General features: G+C 43.5%; 1 protein-coding gene across 5 annotated transcripts in view; it reads right to left on the bottom strand.

The window, feature by feature from the left end:
• Positions 1 to 14122, bottom strand: part of LOC112569142 (potassium voltage-gated channel subfamily H member 8-like) — a 91803-nt gene extending 77681 nt beyond the window's left edge. For 3 of the 5 annotated variants that reach the window (XM_025246871.1, XM_025246862.1, XM_025246880.1), the window contains exon 1: positions 11977 to 14121. In XM_025246871.1, coding sequence (XP_025102656.1) covers positions 11977 to 12052 — 76 coding nt within the window. In that variant the 5' untranslated portion in view covers positions 12053 to 14121. Of the gene's footprint in view, positions 1 to 11976 lie in introns of all 5 variants that reach the window. The other 2 variants (XM_025246845.1, XM_025246889.1) reach the window with 2 other exon arrangements.
• Between the last annotated feature and the right edge of the window lie 7224 nt (positions 14123 to 21346).

Here is a 21346-nt window from a genome sequence, read left to right as displayed (position 1 = left end):
AAATCTGAATTAAAATATTTCTACAGCCCTTAAACAGAAACTCTCTTTTTAAAAGTCCCTTTGAGGTTTTGAATGGTTTGGGATATGAAGGGATGATCCAGGAGAAGTATTCATGAATGAAACCCAACAGATGTTTTACAACTCAAATGCGATTGATTGAGAGACAAAAACCTTATCTGAGAAAAATACCAGGAAGATGGGGAGTTGCAGAACAGATTGAGGAGGAAATGAGATGCTTACAATACAATGAAAAGCCCATCTGTAAAGGTTCTGGAAACTGCACATCAATCCTTGTTATTCAGTAAAGAAGCAATGCCGAAAAAAGCACTAATCTGGTGTATATATATATTTAATTATTTAAAAGAATCGTTTACCTAGTACTGCATCTCTTGATCTATTACTATATCTGTTTATATCATATTCTTTCCTTTTTAAACAGCTTTTCATCTATTTAATGTGTACTGCCACCCACCAAACCTTTTAAAAAAAAAAAAACGATTTGCAATCGTCTGGTTATTTTGTCCCAAGCAATCAAACAGAATACCCCATTGTGTATTTATTTACGCACGTGTGGGTCTGTTTGGAGATTTCAAACTCCAGGCTTCCACGCAAGACTGTTTCCTTTTCAATTAATTCCACCCGCTTTTCTCTAGCGTATACAATTGTGACATTTCCATCAGAAACTGAAGGAAGTTGCGCACAGGAAGGACAGCCACTCTCGCGGCGAGAACGAGGCTGAACGAGAAGTATAGCTTGACTTCAATCAGGGAGGTAAAACGCCATCTCCCGCTGGAAGCCACTGGTGTCTGCTTGATAAACGAGACAGTGGTTCGATTTACAAATATTCACCCATGATTTACTCGTCCATCGAGAGGTACTCCTCGCCGTTTCCAAGCAACGCTCTTGGCAGGTCCCGTTACTTAACATCTTCATCCCAACACCAGGTTCCATAACCTCATCGCGGCAGGCGCGTGCGTTCGGGTCACTGCAACCAATGCATCATGGGAGAAGCAGAAAAAAAAAAAAAAAAAAAGCAACCGTTGACTTATGAAAGCGAAGACGAGGCTCCTGGAACTGTGGTTCTGAAGCCCTCAAAGTAGATGTAAAGTAGATGTGTTTTAAATGCAACAATTTTCGCGATAAAAACTGAGACATTATCCATCAAAAATGCGTAAATGACTTTAAATAAAGCTTTAAATAATGTGCACCTAACCCTGTTCGCCATTCAAAGAACATAAACAAGCAGAAGCAGGCAAGAAAATGAACATAAAAGAGGATGTTTATATAAAAATACAGGCTGTAAATAACATGAACTGCGAAATAAAAAAAAATATATATCGTGAACCTGTGGCTAGAGTTTTTGCCTCAATCAGAAAAATACATTCTTGTTTATGGTATTTTTTCTGTGGAGAAGTGTGTGGTCCCTGCTTACCCCACAACATACAGCTTCCTTTACTTTCCTACAATGTTTGCTGGATGTCGCTGGCTTGTTGAATGTCTATAGTCTGTCTATTCCCGCCATGATCGAACAGTCTACTAAAAGATATTTTTGAAATCGAAACCCACGATTTCACATTTGTTCACGAAATACGAACGACTTGACAGTCGCAAGCGATCAGAGGCTGTAAAATAGGCTTGGGTTGCATGTAACAGAATAGGAAGAGGGAAGCAGTGCGCATGACAGGAATCAGGAAAAGGTCAAAGGTTAAATCGATCGGAAAGTGAGGGGCAGAGACCTTTAGAGCTGTGTACTTTGGGGCAGCCTAATCCTGACTGGCCGTGATCGCTCAGAGGAGGATTAAACGGTGGCAGCGATGTGCGAGACTACCGAGAAGGCGGTGAAGAGGCTGGACGCTGAAATCGCTACGCAGAGGCGAGATATAAGCCAGATGTCCCTCCTAGTCAAAAAAAAAAAAAAAAAAAAAAAGCCACCACCACACACGGTGGATCTTCTAGACCAGGGGTGGGCAATTAATTTTCCCAAGGGGCCGGATGAGAAACTGGGATGGTTCTAGAGGGCCGGACTAATACTTTTACCCAATACTGTATATATAGTATATTTACTGGTGGGCGGCCAGCGGGCGGGCCGGTCAGAGACAGGAGGCGGGCCGGATCCGGCCCGCGGGCCGGCGTTTGCCCAGGTCTGTTCTAGACTGACGCTTGAGTAGCATCCTCCGCACTGTCTGGAGCAGTCTGGTGGCGCAAAAGTTATCGCCTGTCACTACAACAGTGAAGACTGGCTGTCCTGGGTTCAGATCTCGTCTTGGGCTAGTTGTTCTTTCTTTGCATGTTGCCTCGATTTAAAAAGCTGGCTGTCTAGCCTTAGTTGCTGGCTTCAATATCTCTTCCTCAGTACTACCTAGTGAAACCCAGCAGGTTACTGAGGTTTACTACAAGAATGTTTATCGGAGTAGTCTTTTGCCGAAAGTTTTCTTCATAAGCTACGCTGCTGGAAGGTGCAAGAAAACGAAGTCTGAAAGGATCTGAGGATTGAGTTGCTGGAAGAAAATGCAGCATGCAGAAGCATTCAGTTGATGACTGGTTACATCACGTGAGGAAGGGAAAGGAAGGTGGGTTGTGTGTAATATTCTACCGCCATTTTGTGACGTCACAACGCGGGCGCTCATGGGAAGTGCATGCAGCACGCGACACTTTACACCAGGCCGATGTTTTACAGCATGTCGTAAGGCGAGTGCCTACATAATACAGCCATTTGCCACGTGACATTAAATGCAGACTCTGCATGCAAGGCCCCCAAGTCGTGCGGATGTAAAAGAACATGGAAGGAGTCGCTCAGGAGAGACAACTATTCAAGACCTGAGGTAGTCAGTGGACAGAATATTATGTGTGTCTGTCTTCTGATCAAAGTCTTCAGTTCGGCAATATCCTGATGTACTTGGTCATTGCTGTCACAACATTTTTAAAATCATTTAGAAAATGAGACTTTATAAATAGAGACTGTCTGGATAAAAGACTGGCCGGCTTCGAGGACGGGAAAAAAATCTGAGAGAGACAATCTTGTCCTTCCTTCATTAATGGTTACCTCTTTTTTTTCTGATGCCATAAATTGTTGCACATTTGTCTCCACAAAAGCATTTGCCAAATTTTCTAACTTTTTTATATTCTTGTTTGTTGAGACTATAATATATTTAACTCATAGGTTTAACAAAAAAGAAATTAACCCTAATCCCGACTGAATTTTCCCCGAGTGAAGCTAAGTTTATTGCACTTGTGCACGAAGGACTACCAGGGATTTGTGAAGACTTGACAGTCCACGTGAAAAGCCATCGAAGCAAAATAAAATTACTATTAACTACACATTATCTTTGGTCCTTGATCCGTAAAGGTCAAGGGGCAAAAGGGCGTCTTAATTGACGTTTTGTGTTAATTTTGGCTGACCTGTACCACAAGACCTCCCATAATTACACTCCCCTTCTAGCCATGTTCTAAGAATAGATATACTTACTAGATAATGGCGAGATATTAGAAATGTATGTGGGTATGTCTTTTGCGATTTCTTTATAATAATTTGTCCTTTTCTAAGTATTAATTCCCTCTATTTGTCCGATTCGAGCAAATTTGTCAAATTTCTTTTATTTATTTTTGAACAAAAGCGAAGGATAGAATGAGAAACATGTCGATCTCAACATGAAATGACGCGTTGATAACGATTTTAACGACGATGGTTCTCGTTTATTGTTGCTGTTATTCCCTTGTCCAATAACTGCAATATATATTTTATATATATATACATGTATATGTATATTTGTATATTCCAATAGTTGGACTACATATATACATATTCAAGTGATGAAACTTCCAGAAAAACAAGGTACAAAAACGTCCAATGACAACAGCAATCAGTCACAAACATCTGCACCAAAAAAAAAAAATACTTGACATAAATTTCGGTGCACGCGCATAAACACAAACATAAACACAGACACGCACAGAAGCGCGAGGGACTGATTTGTGACCGCAGCTTTGACAGCAAGGAGCTGAGAGGATGGCGAGGTTTCCCGCACCCGGCCATTGCCCATTGCTGGAGAAAGGTATCCCAGACAAATGCTGCCTGGGGTTAGCTGCAGAGGCTGTGACACATCAATTCGGGGCTGACAGATGGAATGTAAGAGAGCGGAATCGCAAAACTTGCGGCGACTGCCAAGTCGATGTCTTGATGACCATGGACTCGGCCAGGCAGAAGGAATCAAGTGCGGTGACCCCTTTCGACAACTAACCCAGTTCCACCCAGCGATGCCCGCGATTTCGAAATGGAGTCTGCCGATTAACGAGGGTTTAATGGTCACGAACAAAGACTTTTATCTGACTCCCTTAAGCTAATTTCTACTTACGAGGTTTTAGTTCAGTCTTTAAGCGGGAAATCAACAGATAAAATGTTGGTCGTTTTTCATGGTGTGTGCGTTTCAGAGTGCAAAGGACAATAACGTTTCGTGTTCCTACCCATCCCAATCCCATCCCCACACACTCCTGCCCCTCCTTCACTCAGTCGTCACGGATGAGCGCGGGTTTATCGATCTTTGCGCAGGACCCACCTGGGAGGCGGCTTGACCGCCTCTGAAGACTGATGCTGGCTTCTCAAGCATCAGTGAACCGAGACGTCGTGAGCTGTGTTCAGGAGTGGACAAACAAACAGCCCCGCAATGAAAAGCCCAAAGTCACCAGACCATCCAAAGGGAAGTGAAGTGTAACTAAGTAAAGAAATAAATGTAACAATGCATGTCTGAGTAAAGAACATAAGGAAATTACTCAACTATAAATGCTGAGAAAATAAATGATAAAAAAACCTTCGGGAGCTCAACAAAGAAGTCAGGCAAGTTGGCCAAGCAAAGTATTCCATATTTGGTAAATATTTTATAAACCCCTTTGTTAAAAACTTGCGAAATATAATCACATACTCGATGAGTAATGTGAAATTAAAATGTTTCATTCTTAACCGAACAAAGTGCGGAAGCGTTCAGTCCCCGAAGAACCTTCAAGTTTCATTGTATTAGGGAAAAAAGATTTGCATATTAACCGAAGTTCCAATGTTTCAAACGATCGCACATTAGTTTGGCAGCTACACTCTCATTTTCTGTAGTCAGTAGACGGGGAGGCTGCAGTTTATTGTGAAGATAACAACAGACGGCTTCAAGCCATGTCGGCGGATTAAATATACAAACCAAAAAACCATCAAAAATACATTAAACGATACTATCGGCGCAAATGTTCTAAATGCTTGTGTGCAGCCTAAATATCCTGACGATCATTAGCCATTTTCTGTTATCCTTTTATCGAAACAATTCCAGCCAGACAGCTGATGTTCATGTTTCCATGAATACTTGCGCATGCGTGGTAGGCAAGGAAGAGAACTGGGACCTGGACTGAATTGCATGGGAGACCTTGAACATCAACTTTTCTCCAGTGCAAGTCGACTTTGTTAAGTTTGAACAATCGGCCAATGACTTAAGACTCATCTTCTTGACCTCCTATCCACACCAGCCAGAGGCCATTTTCGTAGGTTATGCCGAAACACTTTGACTTACTAAGTCCGACAAACATGTCATAAAGCCCCAGGTGCTCAGTACGCCTCTACCCACTGATTGAATTCCACAACAATGGAATAAAATAAAATATTAATTCTATGCTGAATATTATTTGTTAGCTATCAGTTCCCCTAGGTCCTGGAGTATAAAAAAGGGAGTGTAAAAATAAGTTACCATAAAACCTAGGGATCGGTGGGGCAAAGGACGGCTAGCTTTTACAGGTTATAAAGGAAGAATGTTGTGTTGCAATGTGTGAGAGAGAGAAAGGGTGAACACATAAATAGAGGGATATTTTCCTATCTTAAAAATACGCATAAAAATGAGCAAAACGCAGAGGAAGCGGCTTTTGAATATGAAGAAGTTCCGAACACAGCACATTCCATTGCCGACGATGTTTGATAACATTCTATAAACAGACTTAAAACACTTTCGCTGCTTTGTAGGCCAACATGTTGAAGAGGAAAGTTGAGAATGTTCAAGCTGGACATGCCATTGTTGCCGTCCACGTAAAGTGTAGGCCTTGCCATCATGCTCACTGGGTTTACTTCCCCTCAGCCAAAGTTTGCTGGACAATTCCGTCAGACAGGGGGGAGACAGGAAGGGAGGCAATGGGAGAATGATGTCGACCTACTCTTGTGAAAGATAAGCGTAGAGTGGTCAGACGCCCGTCAATGGAAAGAAAATCAGGCATCTCGAATTCTGTTGCTGCTATGTAAGCAGCGCCACCCATCGGTAACTCCTTCAATTAGGACGATACTTGCCCTACCCCCAACTTGTATTGGGAAGAAAAGGAAGCGAGGAAAGGAAAAGAAACCCCCACTAAGATACAATATATTTTATTCTTCCAACCCTATCAGGGTACTGAGGTCTGCAAAAGCATGCGTGCTCTCTCCCTCTCTTGTATATATATATGTGTGTGTGTTTCTCTCATATATATATATAATTCACACCACCTAATGCACTGACACTCTCTCCCTCTCTTGTATATATATATATGTGTTTCTCTCATATATATATAATTCACACCACCTAATGCACTGACACTTTATTCTCTGACTCCCCGAGCTGCATCCTTTCCTCTCATATCTTCCTTTCCAGTCAAATTAAAACCGATGGAGTGGTGAGATTCTTCTGGCGCAGAAAGCCAAAGAATCTTAGCTTAGAATATGTATCTGCTTATCACCCATTTCTCTGCTCCTCGGTCTGTCTCGAGCATTGACCTTTAACCTCCGTTGCGCCACTCTTAGCTGAGGTGAAGTATCTGCTAAGCCACCGGGCTACTGCGGCCATGAAAATTCATAGCTTTCTTGCGGGACTTTCTTTGATGCAAGAAAGGATGCCAACCCCATCCCTGTTCCCGATTTTTCTGTTTTCCCAAATGTCTGTTGAGCGTTAGAGACAACACAACCACAACGACAGGCTGCTTGTTATTTTACCTTTTTTCCTCCAAACTCCTGCACAGAAAAAGTGCAAGAGCAAGCAAGCAAGCGCACACACAAACACATTCACAAACACGCTCACAACCTTTGATGAAAGCGTGAGCTCATGCAAGTTGAAATCCCATTCATCTCCCTCGACGAAAAGGCAGCACAGTTTTATAAAGAAAAATCACCCAAAATGGTTTTCAGAGAAAAATTCAGACGACTACCGTTCGCTGACTCAGAACATGTTAAACCGACAATCGAGAACAATATTCAGTCCTCATCAACATATCCCTTAGTCAACACTTACATCCACACAATGTTTGCAACAGTGGGCCACTCCCTACTCATCTTTACAGACCCTAACCCACTAAATATCTCGGAAAAGAGAAAGTCGACAGACCTCCGAGTCTCCATTTTATATGTTTATGTGTCTATAAACTCGGGAGGTTGGCTGGGCAATACGGGCATCGTTAAACAAAGGAAGAGGACATTGCTGGGCTCAAGCAAAACAGCGCCGGACATTAAAAGTGGCGAGAGACAGGAAGTCACACACGACAGAAAATAGGAAAGACAACTCATGCACATCATGGCTGGCACAAGATGGCGCTTTTTACTGTTGCCGTTTATTACGACCAGCTTTATGACAGAACACTGTGACAGGACGCCCACAGCCAAATGTTTGGGCAGCAGCTGGCTGGGAGGCTGAGTGTCACGCTGCTACCTGGCAAGACGGATGGCCGAGCTCTGGCGAGCAGACCACACATCCAACGTCAGGTGCGAATTCCACTTTTAATGATTCAATGTGTGGCCAGACAACGAATCATTGATCATAAGACAGCAGAAGGTCCCGTTGGCTTTGTCGATCTCTCTCATTCTTTCTTCACCTCTCTCTCTCTCAATTCCTATCTCCCAATTATCTCCTTGTTCTTCATTTCTGTCTTCATGCTCCAATTCCTGTCTTTACCGTCATCTTTTCTTTTCAAAGCCCTCGTGCACCTCACAGCCACATTGATTGGTACTATACAGAGAGTCTGTTTGACAAGGCATGCAGAAAGCAAGCATCTCAGAGTTGCAGACTTGCACCGTAGACTGGAATCAGTGTCATGTACCTTTCGATTTCTTCTCAGTTCTGACAGACTCCAGCGACTGAAAGCTCCTGCAGTCAGATCACTGTAATAGTCTTTTCTGCCGCAGGCTAGCTGATTGCCAGCTCTCCATGTCCCCTTCTCTTTATTTTTATCTTCTCTCTCTCACATCTGCTTTTTTTTCTTTCTTCGTGGGCGTTCGTTAGCGTTTGACGATAATTATATCGGGTTTGTATTGTATTTGAGTTGAAATTCTTTTGATAAGGACACAGGCAATGAGGAACATGAAATAAATAAACTCAGATTTAACGAACATTGAAAGGCATAACTCTATGCACGGTTATATAAGCACGTGTTCATGTCTTTATGCTTGTACATATTGAAGTATACATACTGTATCCAGGTAAAAAGAAGATTCCCATAACAGTTCACTTATTATTAATGACAGCTTTGCTTGGAAAGCAAAGAAGAAAATACTGAAAAAGTAATAATTTGCACATTTGCTGTTAAGTGGATTTGATGAATCTGATTCGTCTTTAGCAAGTGGATTTCGTGAGCAGGTATTTTTCGTTGCCAAAAGCAGTGACCAGCGCTCACTCACGAACTCGCCATCACACGCAAGGGACACAAGTTGTGGAGGATACAGGCCACGGCGCGCCATCTATACCAGTAGCGCAGAAAACTGTCCTCTGGGAGGGTGGGAGAAACAAAAAAGATTAAAAATTTATTGCAGACATCTAAGCCAGTTTCAAAGCCACTGGCTGGCATGAAAATTGAAGCGCTCGATTATAAGCACGCGCAAATGGCGCAGCTCACGTGTAACGGTATCCCAAGTTCAGAGAACGATGCGATTGTCGAGTGATAACCGGAAGTAGGGGTACACATGGGACAGTAGGGGTAGTGGTAGTGGTTCTGACCGTAATGGTGGTGTCAGGGCTTTTTTAACAGTTTTTTTATGAAGACTGACAGCATATGCTCATCCAAGCTGTTTAAAGAAACTTCTCCTATAGTGTAATCAAGGATGTTCTGGATGATACATGCTGATGAGCTGAATAATTCACCGACTTTACCCAAGTTTACCAGTTCACTGGCTGTGCGCTTTGAATAAAGCACAGGATTATTTGCTTAGATTAATTTTCGAGGAAGAAATTAAATTAAAAAATCCATGTGAACGATCGGACATGTCTGTGCGTGCGTGTGTGTGTCTGTATGTTTACATGCTTGCTGGATCTGGTGAATGAACTCGTTTGTCGTCTCCATCGATTCCAGACTGTCACGTCTCGGTACTTAGCCCCATTGGTTCCAACAGAGGAACACTGAGAATAACTGATATGGAGTGTGAGTACACATTAAAGAGATCGGTTTCCTCTTTTAGTTTTCGTGAAGTGTTTATCTAGTTTTTTTGATACATTGTTTTTAAACCAAATGCATGTACTTCAGAAAATTGTGTCTAAGTAGCGGGAATTTCCACACAGACTGATCAGAAAGAGGACAAACTACAGATATAAAGGAAATATTCCCCTGATGCGGCTGGTAACGTGCATCCTCATCCCCACCCATCCTCATCCCCACTTTACTGGGGATGAAAAGCCTGAATCCCTTGTTACGCCTCGTAAAAGTAACCGTTATCATGGCGGGTACACGAGCCAGTCACCATGAAAAATTTCTTTGACAAAGAATCAGATGCTGTGGGAACAGAAGCAATGTCCTTGTTTTTCCACTAGATGTCCTTCCAAACAAAGCAGGATCGTGTCCTTTCATAACTATCATCATGATTAGGGAGGACTCATCGGGGGTCTGGGAGGGGCTGACACCGCGCCTTGATCTTAGTAAAACATTCAGAACCACTGGCTGTCAATACCGATGTCCGGATGTCGCTCAAGATAACATAGGTCCTCCTTCAAGATCTCCTCTTTAGAACTCCAAAGCCCTCCACCCTCTTCTTCCTGCCAGATGAAAGCACTTTACACGAAGAATGAATGAAACTTGTCTCTATCATCTTGCTCTCCGCCATATCCACCCCTACATTATTTGAGCATAACCATGCATGCCTTTCAACAATTGGTCCATTTCTGACAATATATATATATATATATTTATATTTAAAAAATTTCAGAATTCAGAGTTTTCAAACTATACAAACTAGACAATGTACAAAACTGTGTACAGACCCGAATGTGGGTTTCCGCAGGACTTCACCTGCCAGCAACGGAATTTGCGGTCATTTTTTTAATTTTAAAAGCTAACGAACATTTACCACACGTGCACTATTCACACACACACTCTCTCTCTCTGGATGTGTGTCCATCTGCTCAAACTATTTTTACTGTACCTTCTAATTACCTTCGTCATCTTACACCGCTTCCTCTTGATGAAAACATGCCTGTTATTTCAGTCCATCGTCATTTACCTGAATTCCTGCATTATTCGTCTCAAAGTTTAAGAAAAGAAAACACATAAAAAATCGTTGAACCACGTGTCAGCAAAGTTGTTTTAACAGATCTTTCCGTACTCAACCCTGCACTGATTTCATAACAGCATAGCACACATTCTTTCCTCACATGCCTCAATATGTCTGCACATCTACATCTTTTTCAGAGCAGACTTCTATTCATTTCCTGTTTGTTCCATTAATACGAGCCGGACACGTTTTAAAGTTAAAAAAAGTTGGAGGGATGGCAGGGGATTCGAACGCTAGGGGGTAGGAAGGGAAGGTCATGTGACATGAGCTCCTAGCACCTGTTACCCGAGTCCTGCCCATTAGTCACAAAACCACAACCGATCGAAGGTAGAGAGGGATAGGGGTAGGGTAGGGTGGGGAACACAGACCCAACAGTCTACACGCGCACTGAACAGCTGTCTCGAATGTTCACCTCCTCTGTTCACAGCCGCCTCGCTTCCGCAAAGTACACGGGAGGAAAACTACAGCTCGATTTTTATTTGGGTAACAGATTTTGCAATTGCCGTCCGCGTCTGATGTACGGATAAATGTTGTTTCCTGCTGCCTGGCTGCAGAATGTGCACCGGAGGAGTCAGGTGTGGGTGGAGGGGAACGCTGATGTCTTGAAAGATGTGTTTTGGCGAAAAAAGTAATCGTGACGAGTTGAGCAGACGAGAGAAAAACGCTGATGTTTTCTCAGTTTCCTATTGTCTGACAGAAGTTTTCTCCTCAGTACCAACATTTTCTGACTTCTTCCGACCCACAAATTCGAGCGCGCGCGAGGAGATGGATGCCTGCACGCATTGACACGTAAACATTTCTTGCCTGATACGTTTCTGGAACTAGGTCACGTGGTCACCCCTAGACGCTCAATATCGTTCTTGGTTTTTTGTTGCTGTTTTTTTTGTTTGTTTGTTTGTTTTTTTTTAAGAACATGACAACGATGAAAGGCTAGATGGTGTTTGACACTGAATTTACAGATGAATATCGTAATTAGTCGACACTCGGTGTTCGGATGGACGTGACAATTAAGTTAGACTACGCTTGGTGAGCTTGAATGACATGATCACAATAACAACAACAACACAAGAAACTGTGTTTAGGTTTGCAGATGAACACACAACGATGGACTACGCTCGATACTGTTGTTGGGTTTTCCCAGTGAACACGGAATACTACTTAGATGTTTGTAAAATGTTAACGGAACGAGGATGAGGACAGACATGTTTGGCGAGCGCGAACATCAACAAACCACGAAGAGATCATTACTCGCTGGAATAATGTTGTATACAAGGTGATTGTGTTCAAGCACAGGGACATCTTCATAACAAGTTTTCTAAAGTCGTGAAATATATCTAAACTATCATCTCTATGACAACGGTGCTACTTCAGTGAAGGATGCCTGGTCATGTGGTGGAATGTCAATGTATGAGAGACTACGACACAAGAAGGAAGAAGAGATAAAACTCTGAATGAATACTCACGGATGCCATCAAAGCGGGTGGCGATGGTGTCCAGAAAGGTATTTTCTCCAGTAGAAACTCCTCTTTTGCTGGGCATTATGTTGTGTTTAGCAAGACTCCGGAAACACACATACACTTCAGCACCCTGGGTGTTTAACCAGGAGGATATACATCGACGATGAAATGCAGGAAAAGGACGTGGAAGTTATACTTCAGCCAGGTGGATAACCGAACAAACAAATATAAATTAGTAAATAAAACAAAGAGAGTCTCAGAACGAAGACGGAAGGCCTTCACAGTCGAAAGGTAGAGCTACATTGATCTTCACACCTGTAATTGTCAGCGACCGAGGCTGCAACAGGCGGGCAAGGCTAGCAGACGACATTTTCACATCAACCAGACGGACTGTTTGGTGTCTATCATCGGTACACAGAAAGAATACGACAACGACAGAAGCCTGTGGGTGCTGATGACACGGTTATTGATCCCTTTCGTTCATCTCACAAGGCGCACACCTCCCGGTCAGGAGGAAGTCAGTCTCGCACACCTGGTTGTTGTTGGTTTTTTTTTTTTTTTGTCCCCTCCCCACAACCACACACCCACCCGCCCGCCTGCGAGTTCCTAAGCGAGTCAAAAGATGCCGACGTCAACTACCACTACCAGCATCATCATCACCACCACCACCACCGACACTGAATCGTAACCCTCCAGCGCCAGGGGACCTCTGTAGTCAGGTCCGTATGCTGCGACAGGCGACAGGGCAGAGAGCTGCATCGTGGAGGTTAGTCGGGGAGGCGGAGGAGAGATGGGGGCGAGAGGGAGACGAGGGTTAGGTTTGGTCTTCGCGCCAGTCGCTTAACAAAAAGCGGAGAACATCGCATGGCCCTCGTGCTGATCAATACAGTTATCGCTGGACGAGTATTGCGTGAGGTTTATTCGTTCCTCCGACGGCTCTTTCGCTTAATCTCATGTGGTGGTAGTGGTGGTTTTTATTCCCTCTCCATCTCTCTCTCCTTACGAGTGGTAGGTGAGAAACGATAGTCCTTTCAGTGACAGGTGCGATGAGGAGCAGATAATTTCTCTCGACAGTTTCTGGCTGAAGGTGTTGAGTCAGACGGAGTTTATTTATCTGTTTCTTTATTCAAACTCTCACAAACGCAGTTCTGGATCTTACACGAGTGATGTAAGTGAGAATTACTCGTCCGTTGTCTGGTCAGCGATGCTGAGACAAAGACATTGCCTACCTGGCGGCTCGCGTGATCACATACGTTGACCCCGGAGGTCACGACAGAGGTGACGGTGCTGACAGATCTCAGAAGGTCACGAACAGCGCTCTCTGCCTTTCTCTCCGTCTCGCTGTTCGTTGTCAGCATCATCATCTTTTTTTTTTCTTTCCTCCTCGCTGCTGCTGCTGCTGTTGCTGCGACAGTCAACTCCTGCGCTTCTAAGGCCTCTGTCGGCGTTTGTGTCCTCGCCTTTGCGTCAGCTGCATCACCGCAGCGTCTGTGCTGCACGGCACACCGTACCGCATGTACAGCATCGCGCACGCTGAAGGTCCACGCAACTCCTCATCGTACAACCGTTTCGCACGCTGTCAGCGCCCCCTGTCGGCGTGGCCTCGTGTGCACCGGCGGCGGGGGATGAAAGGGGTTTGAAAACAGCGTGGAGGGGAGGAGTAGAACAGAAAGCGATGTAGAGACAGCTAACACACATTCACACACACACACAGACACACAGCATCCGTTCCACGTGGACAAGCGCCCGCTAGGGGGCGCACTGTGAGCGAGTCCCTGCCTGCGCGCGCTGTCACGTGACCAAAACCCCGCGAAGGTAAAAACCGATGGCGGAGGGACACGCGGCTCGCTGCTTTCAACTTGAAAGGCAAAGGACACTGGAGCAGAAGGTGCTGTGAATGCCAGCCAAACAAGCAAAACTTTTATTCTTCCGTGTAAACGAAGCTTAAAAACAAAAACAAAAAAAAAAAGGCCTTCAGGATGATGGAGATGGCAGGAAGAAGAGTATTAAGTGCAAAAATATTGCACGCGGAACGATTCAAGAATTCTTTTGCGTGGTTGGCGGCGTCAAGCACAACTCTTTATCTCCTTGTTTTTGTCTGGGAATACACCGATCTCCTACCGTGGACAGAAAGTAATAGAACAATGGATGTTTATGGGGAAAAAAACTTCTCTTGTAAAGTTGGAGCCCAGTGCTCAGAGCACATTCACGATCAAGATTGTATAGATGCTTCGAACCCTTATTGACTCATCGACTGAGCCGAAGAAAAGGTTGTACAAAACACATAGTACTCTTTTGTTTCATTCATTTTTAGACAAGCTAGTCTGTTAGTTTACAGTGATAAGATAAAAAGAAAACCATATTATAAACTTCGGGTACACGGCCTGAAAGGACGACAACCGTAAATCACACCTGAAGATTTTAGTTTGTCGATTTTTTAAAAATCTTCATTTCATTATTTTTTTAGCATTCATGACATCTGAGTCAGGTGTTGACGATGAAGAATGTGACCCTCGTTCCTTGTGGAGGATTCCGAACACAGAATGTCTTTAATCATCAGACAGTGCCTCAGAGTGTTTAGTCTTTCTTCTTCGCTTTCTCCTCTCCCCATTCATGATGATGGCTTTTTTCCCCCGAAGATGAGTCTCTGATGCACCTTCAAAAACAACAAGATGGACAAGCTTCAACTTGCAAACACTCAGTGTCTCAACCCCATACTCATTATTAAACTATTGCTGATGATTTTCTGAAAAATTCCATTTTAAAAATATCAGTCTTTTCTTGAGGATTTTCCCTCGAGTTTTGCTCGACTTTCTTATCAAGCCAACTCCTAAGAGTCCTTGATCTTTCCTCCTGTTGCCGCAGCCCTGGTCTTAAAACCTTTGACCCTTACCCTTTGACTCGTAGGCGTGTGTGTAAATCGCCTCCCACGTTGGCTCCCAGACTTAAGGGCTCTTTTTTGAGGGGCCAGCAGTGAGAATGTCAAGTTTTTCAAGCTGGTGCCGGGCACACTTCACGGAAGTCGGACCTGACGGCCTTCTGTGGTTGTCCGCGGATATCCTTCACTTTGGCGCTTAGGCATGAAGCTTCAACTGCTCTTCTTTTCCTTCAAGTTCGGCTTTTTTAAATATTTTTTTTTTCACCCCTTCTCTTTAGTTTGTTGCTCATTTGTCCCTGTCTTCGGCGTAACTTGGCTGATTTGTCTAAACTGTGTGTGTGAGAGAGAGAGAAGGAAGGTTGTGTTCATCTTTTTTCCTTACTGCCTTTCCTTCCTCAGTTTAGAATCTGGCACATGTCCCGGGTATATAGACAAGAGACAAGCCGTATCTGCTTCTTTTAGGCTCAATTTCATAAGCCATACTTAAGGGAAAAAGCACACAGCGATTTTTTTCTTTCAAGTCTTCGACTTGAAAATATATCCTGACATTTTTTAAAGTTGTAGTCCATGTTTTGTAAACCTAAGGGTATTTAAAATGACAATTAAGGGTACGGTGGGCCATAGGTTGGACACCTCTGAATATATATATATTCAACAGAAGAGTCGACTAAGGGGAAATAGTCTGCTCCACACGGGTATCGAACCTTCACATGTGCGCCTCTAACCTCGAAAGCCGGAGCACTCAGTTATTTGTTTCACACTCTGAATATCTTTTCATTGAAATAAGCAAATTCACAATCACTGTTTATTCGTTATTAATGTTGCTGCTATTTTAAGTTATCTCGAACAAGGTTCCATTAGTAGAGTACTCAATATTCGTAAGTTTACAGTTGAATCTACAGAAGAAAAATAGGAAAATGACAAATGTGTTCTTCTTGAAGTGCACTTTAGATGATGCTCAAAGAGCAGTTGCAGATAAGATATGTCGGCGATGTAAAAGAAACAAGAACTTCCTGTTTATATGGCGAGGATGATATTGCAGGATATAATGTAAAACGGTTAATTCTTTCTTCCACTGTGTGTCTGTCTTACTTTCTCATTGAAGTCAGAGGCACCGACTAGTGATGGACGTTGTACAAGAGGGTCGTAACCCTCCAAAACCTACCTTCCTTTATCTTTATATTTATTCTTCTATATTTATTCATCTATCCGTGTGTAAATCTTCCCATTTTACGATCACTCACTCTCTTTATCTGTTGATTGGCTGGCTTATCGTTTCTGTTCTTTACACAAATGTTTACGCAGCAAGACAGATGAGCTTAGCAGTGAGGAGAGCCGGGCACGAGGTGCAGAAGGCAATATGGCGCCTTTGAAGGAAAAATCATCAAAGAAAAACAAAACACGATTAGCGAGTTTTTTTTCTTTTCAAACCCTTCGTCCGAAATTTCACGACCCGCTAAAACAGTTTCCTAAACTCAAAAAATAAGCCTCACATTAGGGGAAATGGATTCAACGAAACACAGCACCAGACTTTGAGAAAAAATAAAAAGAAATGCTGACTGGACAAAGGAACTATTTTTGAAATACTTGTTCTTTAGTCTTAAATTAGAAGCTCAGCTAGGGAGCTATTAATTAATGAAGCTTTGCAGAGTACCACGACAATTTTTACCGAAGTAGGGAATAAGATAGGGACAATAATGTAACAAAAATCGCAGTTATTTACACGCAAATAGAAACTACCGGGGGAGACAACAACGGAACATACTTATCTGCCAGAAAAAAAGGCTTTTTAAAGAGATCTCGAAACGAGCATTGCTAAGGTAGTAGAATGAACAGCCATTAGCGAAGTTTGGAGCTCCATTGTGGTTGACGGCCGTGCAGACAATGATGGAGCTGTCATTAAGGCGGTGTTAGTCACGCCCCGTGGAAACAACCAAGAATCAAATGCAATGTTATTTCAGGGCACCTCGTTAAGGGCCACTTTTCACACCTAACTTGTTTCACTTTTTTGGGAGGCTTTGAATGCAAATTTTCTCCCTGCAGATTGTCGATGGCAATGTTCTCGCGAAGGGTGTGACTTGGACGCTGGTTGTGTGTGTGATTCGTTGGCGGCATGGCGTGGGGGATGACAGGAGGGGAAGATAGAATGAATGCTCGTTGTCGGATGGACGGAGGCGCGAGTGCATGCCGTGGAGATGTAATCTGAAAAAGGTGCTCACAAAGGTGCAGGCTGAGACACACACACACACAAATCATATATTGTATCTCATACACGAGCATGCGCACAAAAAATCAGTCTACCTTTCTTCTTTCCTTTTTTTAGCTCTTCTCTCTCTTTCTCTCTCTCTCTTCCTCCCTCTCTCCCGTTCACCATCCCTGCATCTGAATAACAAGCTGCTGTTACGACCCGCAAACAAGAGTAGGATCCACACTTCATCAAACTTGCTCATTTATGGAGTCAACATGTCTTTAAACTCAAAGTTACTGACTGTCGCCACTCCACTCGCCTGATCCTGTGACTGCCAACGCGACCTTTCTGTCCCAAAACAAAAGGTGACAAATCACAGGGCACTTGATGTCTTGGCGCTCGATATAAATCATTGATAACATCCTGTTTTCCGGTATGGCCCAAATTACTGATAACCTTGACGCTCGGTTAATTTTGTGATGTCAGTCGAGGCCAAAACAAGGTGTGACAGGACGAAAGATAGTTTAGCGGTCTGTTTGTGCTTGGGCAGGTATCTTTGTTGCTGTTGACAATTTTGGCAATAAGCAGTATTTCAAAATATATTAAGGAATTAATTTAATTTTTGAACGGTGATGATAATGATGATGATGAGGAAGAGGACAATGATGATGATGATGAGGAGGAGGAGGAGGACAATAAGGTGAAGGAGTAGGAGTATGATGATGATGATGATGATGATGTAATAACTAATTACATATACATCCTATAAACATATTCGTGGGCGTTATCTGAAGAATGCTGCACGAACTGATGATGGAAAGATGTGTGTCTGGACCCACAATGAGCCGCGTTGCCTGTACGTGCTTAGGGGCGCGAATGGGTGTAATGCACGTGTTGGAAATGCAAATGAAGGAGGGATCCTTTCCGCTTTTTTTTTTTTTTTATCTTTTGGCTTTGTGGTCGTATTCACAGAGGATTCAGTTCGTGGAGGCAACATGAATCAAGCTGTCGTGAGTTCTTAAATCCTCATTTTCGCGTCGGCTGCGTGAGGTACAAACACTCAAGCGAATTTACGGACCATCGAGACGTCTGGAGCACGAGACCCTCGCTGGATGGCTGTCCCAGGAGGCGCCCTCCGACTCTCGGCAGTCGTGGCACACGCTAAGTAGCGACCTTTGACCCGTGGCAGAACCTGGAACAATGAGTTTCAAGATGGTACTTTCGTCGTTAGGGAATGTGCTCTTGTGCCGTCTTTTGTCTCGTTATCTAGTCGTCTACTGTGCCATCCCATTCGTCGGTGTTGTCGTTCCCTCATTCGCATGTGTCGTTTTCTATTCGTCCTCTGCATCGTCATCTGTTTCTCGTCCATTCGTGTATAGTCATCATCTAATCGTCGACTCAGTCGGTAACCATTAGTCGCATATAGCGTCAACAAATCGTCGCCACTTTTGTTATGTATGAAAAAAATTATCTTCGTCGTCGCTTTTTCATCTATGTCACCCGTTTGTCGTCAGCGTCATCATTCAACTTTCATCTACATTGTAATAAATTCATCCTAATTTTATTATACATTCATTACCTGTAGCGTCATCCATTTGGCTGCATATCCTGTCGTCGATAGGATCATCATCCACGCGTCATCAGCATCGTCATCCATTCGTCTGCATCATACATTAGGTTTATCATAAATTCGTTGCCAATACCATCATCCATTTCGTCTGTGCTCTTATCCATATGCATCATCTTCCTCTGACTCCGTTTCCCAGGTGTCGGAAACTATTACACAGATTAGCATTTACTTACAGTCATTTTTTTCTCTCCCCCCCTTTACGTGTGTGTGTGTGTACGTGTGTACGTGTGTACGTGTGTATGTGTGTGTGTGTGCGTGTGTGTATATATGTGTGTGCGTGTATGTGTGTGTGTGCCTGTTTGTCTCCCACTGCCTTGTCTCACGATCAAACATTCAGCACATCACACACACACATACTCAGTGAAGTTTAGTCTCGTTCACTGTTCCGCTCTGTACTTCTACTATCACACTATCACACTATCACAGCAGCAAGAGCACCCCAAGGACACTACCCTCAGCTAAATACCCGCAGCTACAACATCTTGCAAATGGAAGTGGATTTACCCGTGTTTCCCTCCCTGCATACAAATGCTTTCCAGTGTTTACGAACCCGTCTCTTATGTTTATTAATGTTCCTCTCTGTTTAAAACTGTTTCTTATTCAGTTATTCGCAACATCAATACTTATGAATTTTTTTTTCTGAAAATAAGATCCCCCGAGTGGTTTTGTTTCTCGCTTCTAGGAGATACTCATCAGAATGTCAGATCTTTTATTGGGGATAAACGAGCCGATTGTAAAAGGCTATTTTATATTCCTAGCACTTACATCAGGTCTTTGTCTTGACCGTAACGATCACCGGGAGAGGTAGGTATAAAAAGACGGTAAAGCTAGTTCTTTGATCTTAGGGCCACAAGGGAGGTAGGAGTTAGCGCCCTCGCTGATCACGTGGTGGGGGAGTGGGCAGTTGTGCCCTCCATCTCATCTTCCCCTAACCTTCCCCTACCCTGGGTCAACTATAGGAGTTACGTTGCCCTCTATTAGGATGGTACGGTTCTCGTCTAGAAGGTTCTTCGCTTCCACATGTCAGGGGATGAAGGAATGGATAGACACAGCGGCTGACAAGCTTCGTCACCAATGGCCCATGCTGAGCACAAGCAGGACCGAAACATTATAATCCTTCAACATTTTTTACCTTCATACAGTCCTTCTTCTTCTTTCTTTGGCCTTCGCCTTCCTCGGAGATGCCCCGAAGAATATTGTTGGACAGAATTTCTTGCGAATCCAGACAAGATCGCGCCGTTTTACGGTTGCTAAAAAGAATCTTGAGGGTCCATCGGGAAGGTGAACATGCTCCATACACTATTTTATTGATGGACAGCACATTTTTATTTCTGACGGAAAAAAAACCTTTTGTCTTGATCAAGGCCTCCAGCCAGGAAATCTTCCAGAAGGACAGTCTCTTGTCCTTATGGGAGTGAAAAAAGCAAAGACAGGACCTCTAGTCAAGAAATGTTTCCTCACTTTTTCTTCAACGCCTGATGAAACAGCAGTTCTCTCGTGTCTTCCCATGATTTACCCTCTACCCCCAACTCCCTCCCTCCAATGTGTGCAGCAAGGGCAGAGACAGCCGAAAAATAAAGGGATGGCCCCCACCCGATACCCACCCACCATCCACAATGACTTACGCAGTAAGACGAAAAAAAAAAATCCCCAGCAATGCTCCTGAAGCATAACAATCCCATGAAAACAGGCTGAGCGTGCAAGGACCGGGGATTTGCTCCATCGTCTGCTCTTTAGGAGGACCAGGGGGGAGGTGGGGTTGACGTGGAGTTGTTTTTGTCTAGGCAGCCATGCTGAGCTTGTTTATCGTCGCAGCAAACGACGAACGGACGGACGACCACGCAGCATGGCCCTGCAGACGGAGTTGGATCGCAGCATGGTGCTGCAGACAAAGAGCTGGACCCGAGAAATGACTTAATAGTTTCTCCATTCAACATCTTTGATTGTAACCAGTCAGTCAGTACACAGGGCAATGCGAGTGCGTCCTGGGCGTCCTAAAGCTTAAATAAAGAATTAGTTATCCACTCTTGTTTCCCAAGAAGGAAGGAATGGAAATTGCGACTGTCGTTAATGTTTTAATTTTTTTTAAAGATTTTTGTTTGCGTGAAGAAAAAAAAAATCCACCAAGTAGCACTTGCTTTTCCGACTTAAACAACCCTCCCTTCCCGAGAGCAAAGATAATGAAACTTGAGGATCCCGCAGGGACGTTGGGGAAAAAATGATCCAGTGCATCTTTGAGACATTATGAGAATCGATCCGTAATTTTCTTTTATCGTTTGCGTTATTGAGTAAGGATATGAAGAGCGTTTTCCTGACATGCGTTTGATTCTGTCGTCAAAGTGCTTTACGAAAAAAGGAGGAAAAATGAAAAAGAAGGACAGGTTGTGTTGCTATTACAATCATCGATGAAGGCTGTTTTCTGCTCGCCAACCAGAATACTAGCCTTCTTCCAACAGAGAGAGAGAGAGAAATGTTTATACATGTAGACACAAACTGGATAAACACAATACACATGTATACAAAAAGTCATACCTTCATTCAGATAAACATAAGAAAACATACAAAGATAAATATATATGAAGATTTGTTTCACTGTGTTTTATGCCAATGCAAACTCGTAGTCAGTCTTAAAGTTTTGAATATCTACAGCAGTCCATACAGTTGACATCACCGGCGCCAG

This window comes from Pomacea canaliculata, linkage group LG1 (assembly GCF_003073045.1).
Source record: "Pomacea canaliculata isolate SZHN2017 linkage group LG1, ASM307304v1, whole genome shotgun sequence".
Lineage (NCBI taxonomy): Eukaryota > Metazoa > Mollusca > Gastropoda > Architaenioglossa > Ampullariidae > Pomacea > Pomacea canaliculata.
This window is presented reverse-complemented; position numbering and strand designations above follow the sequence as displayed.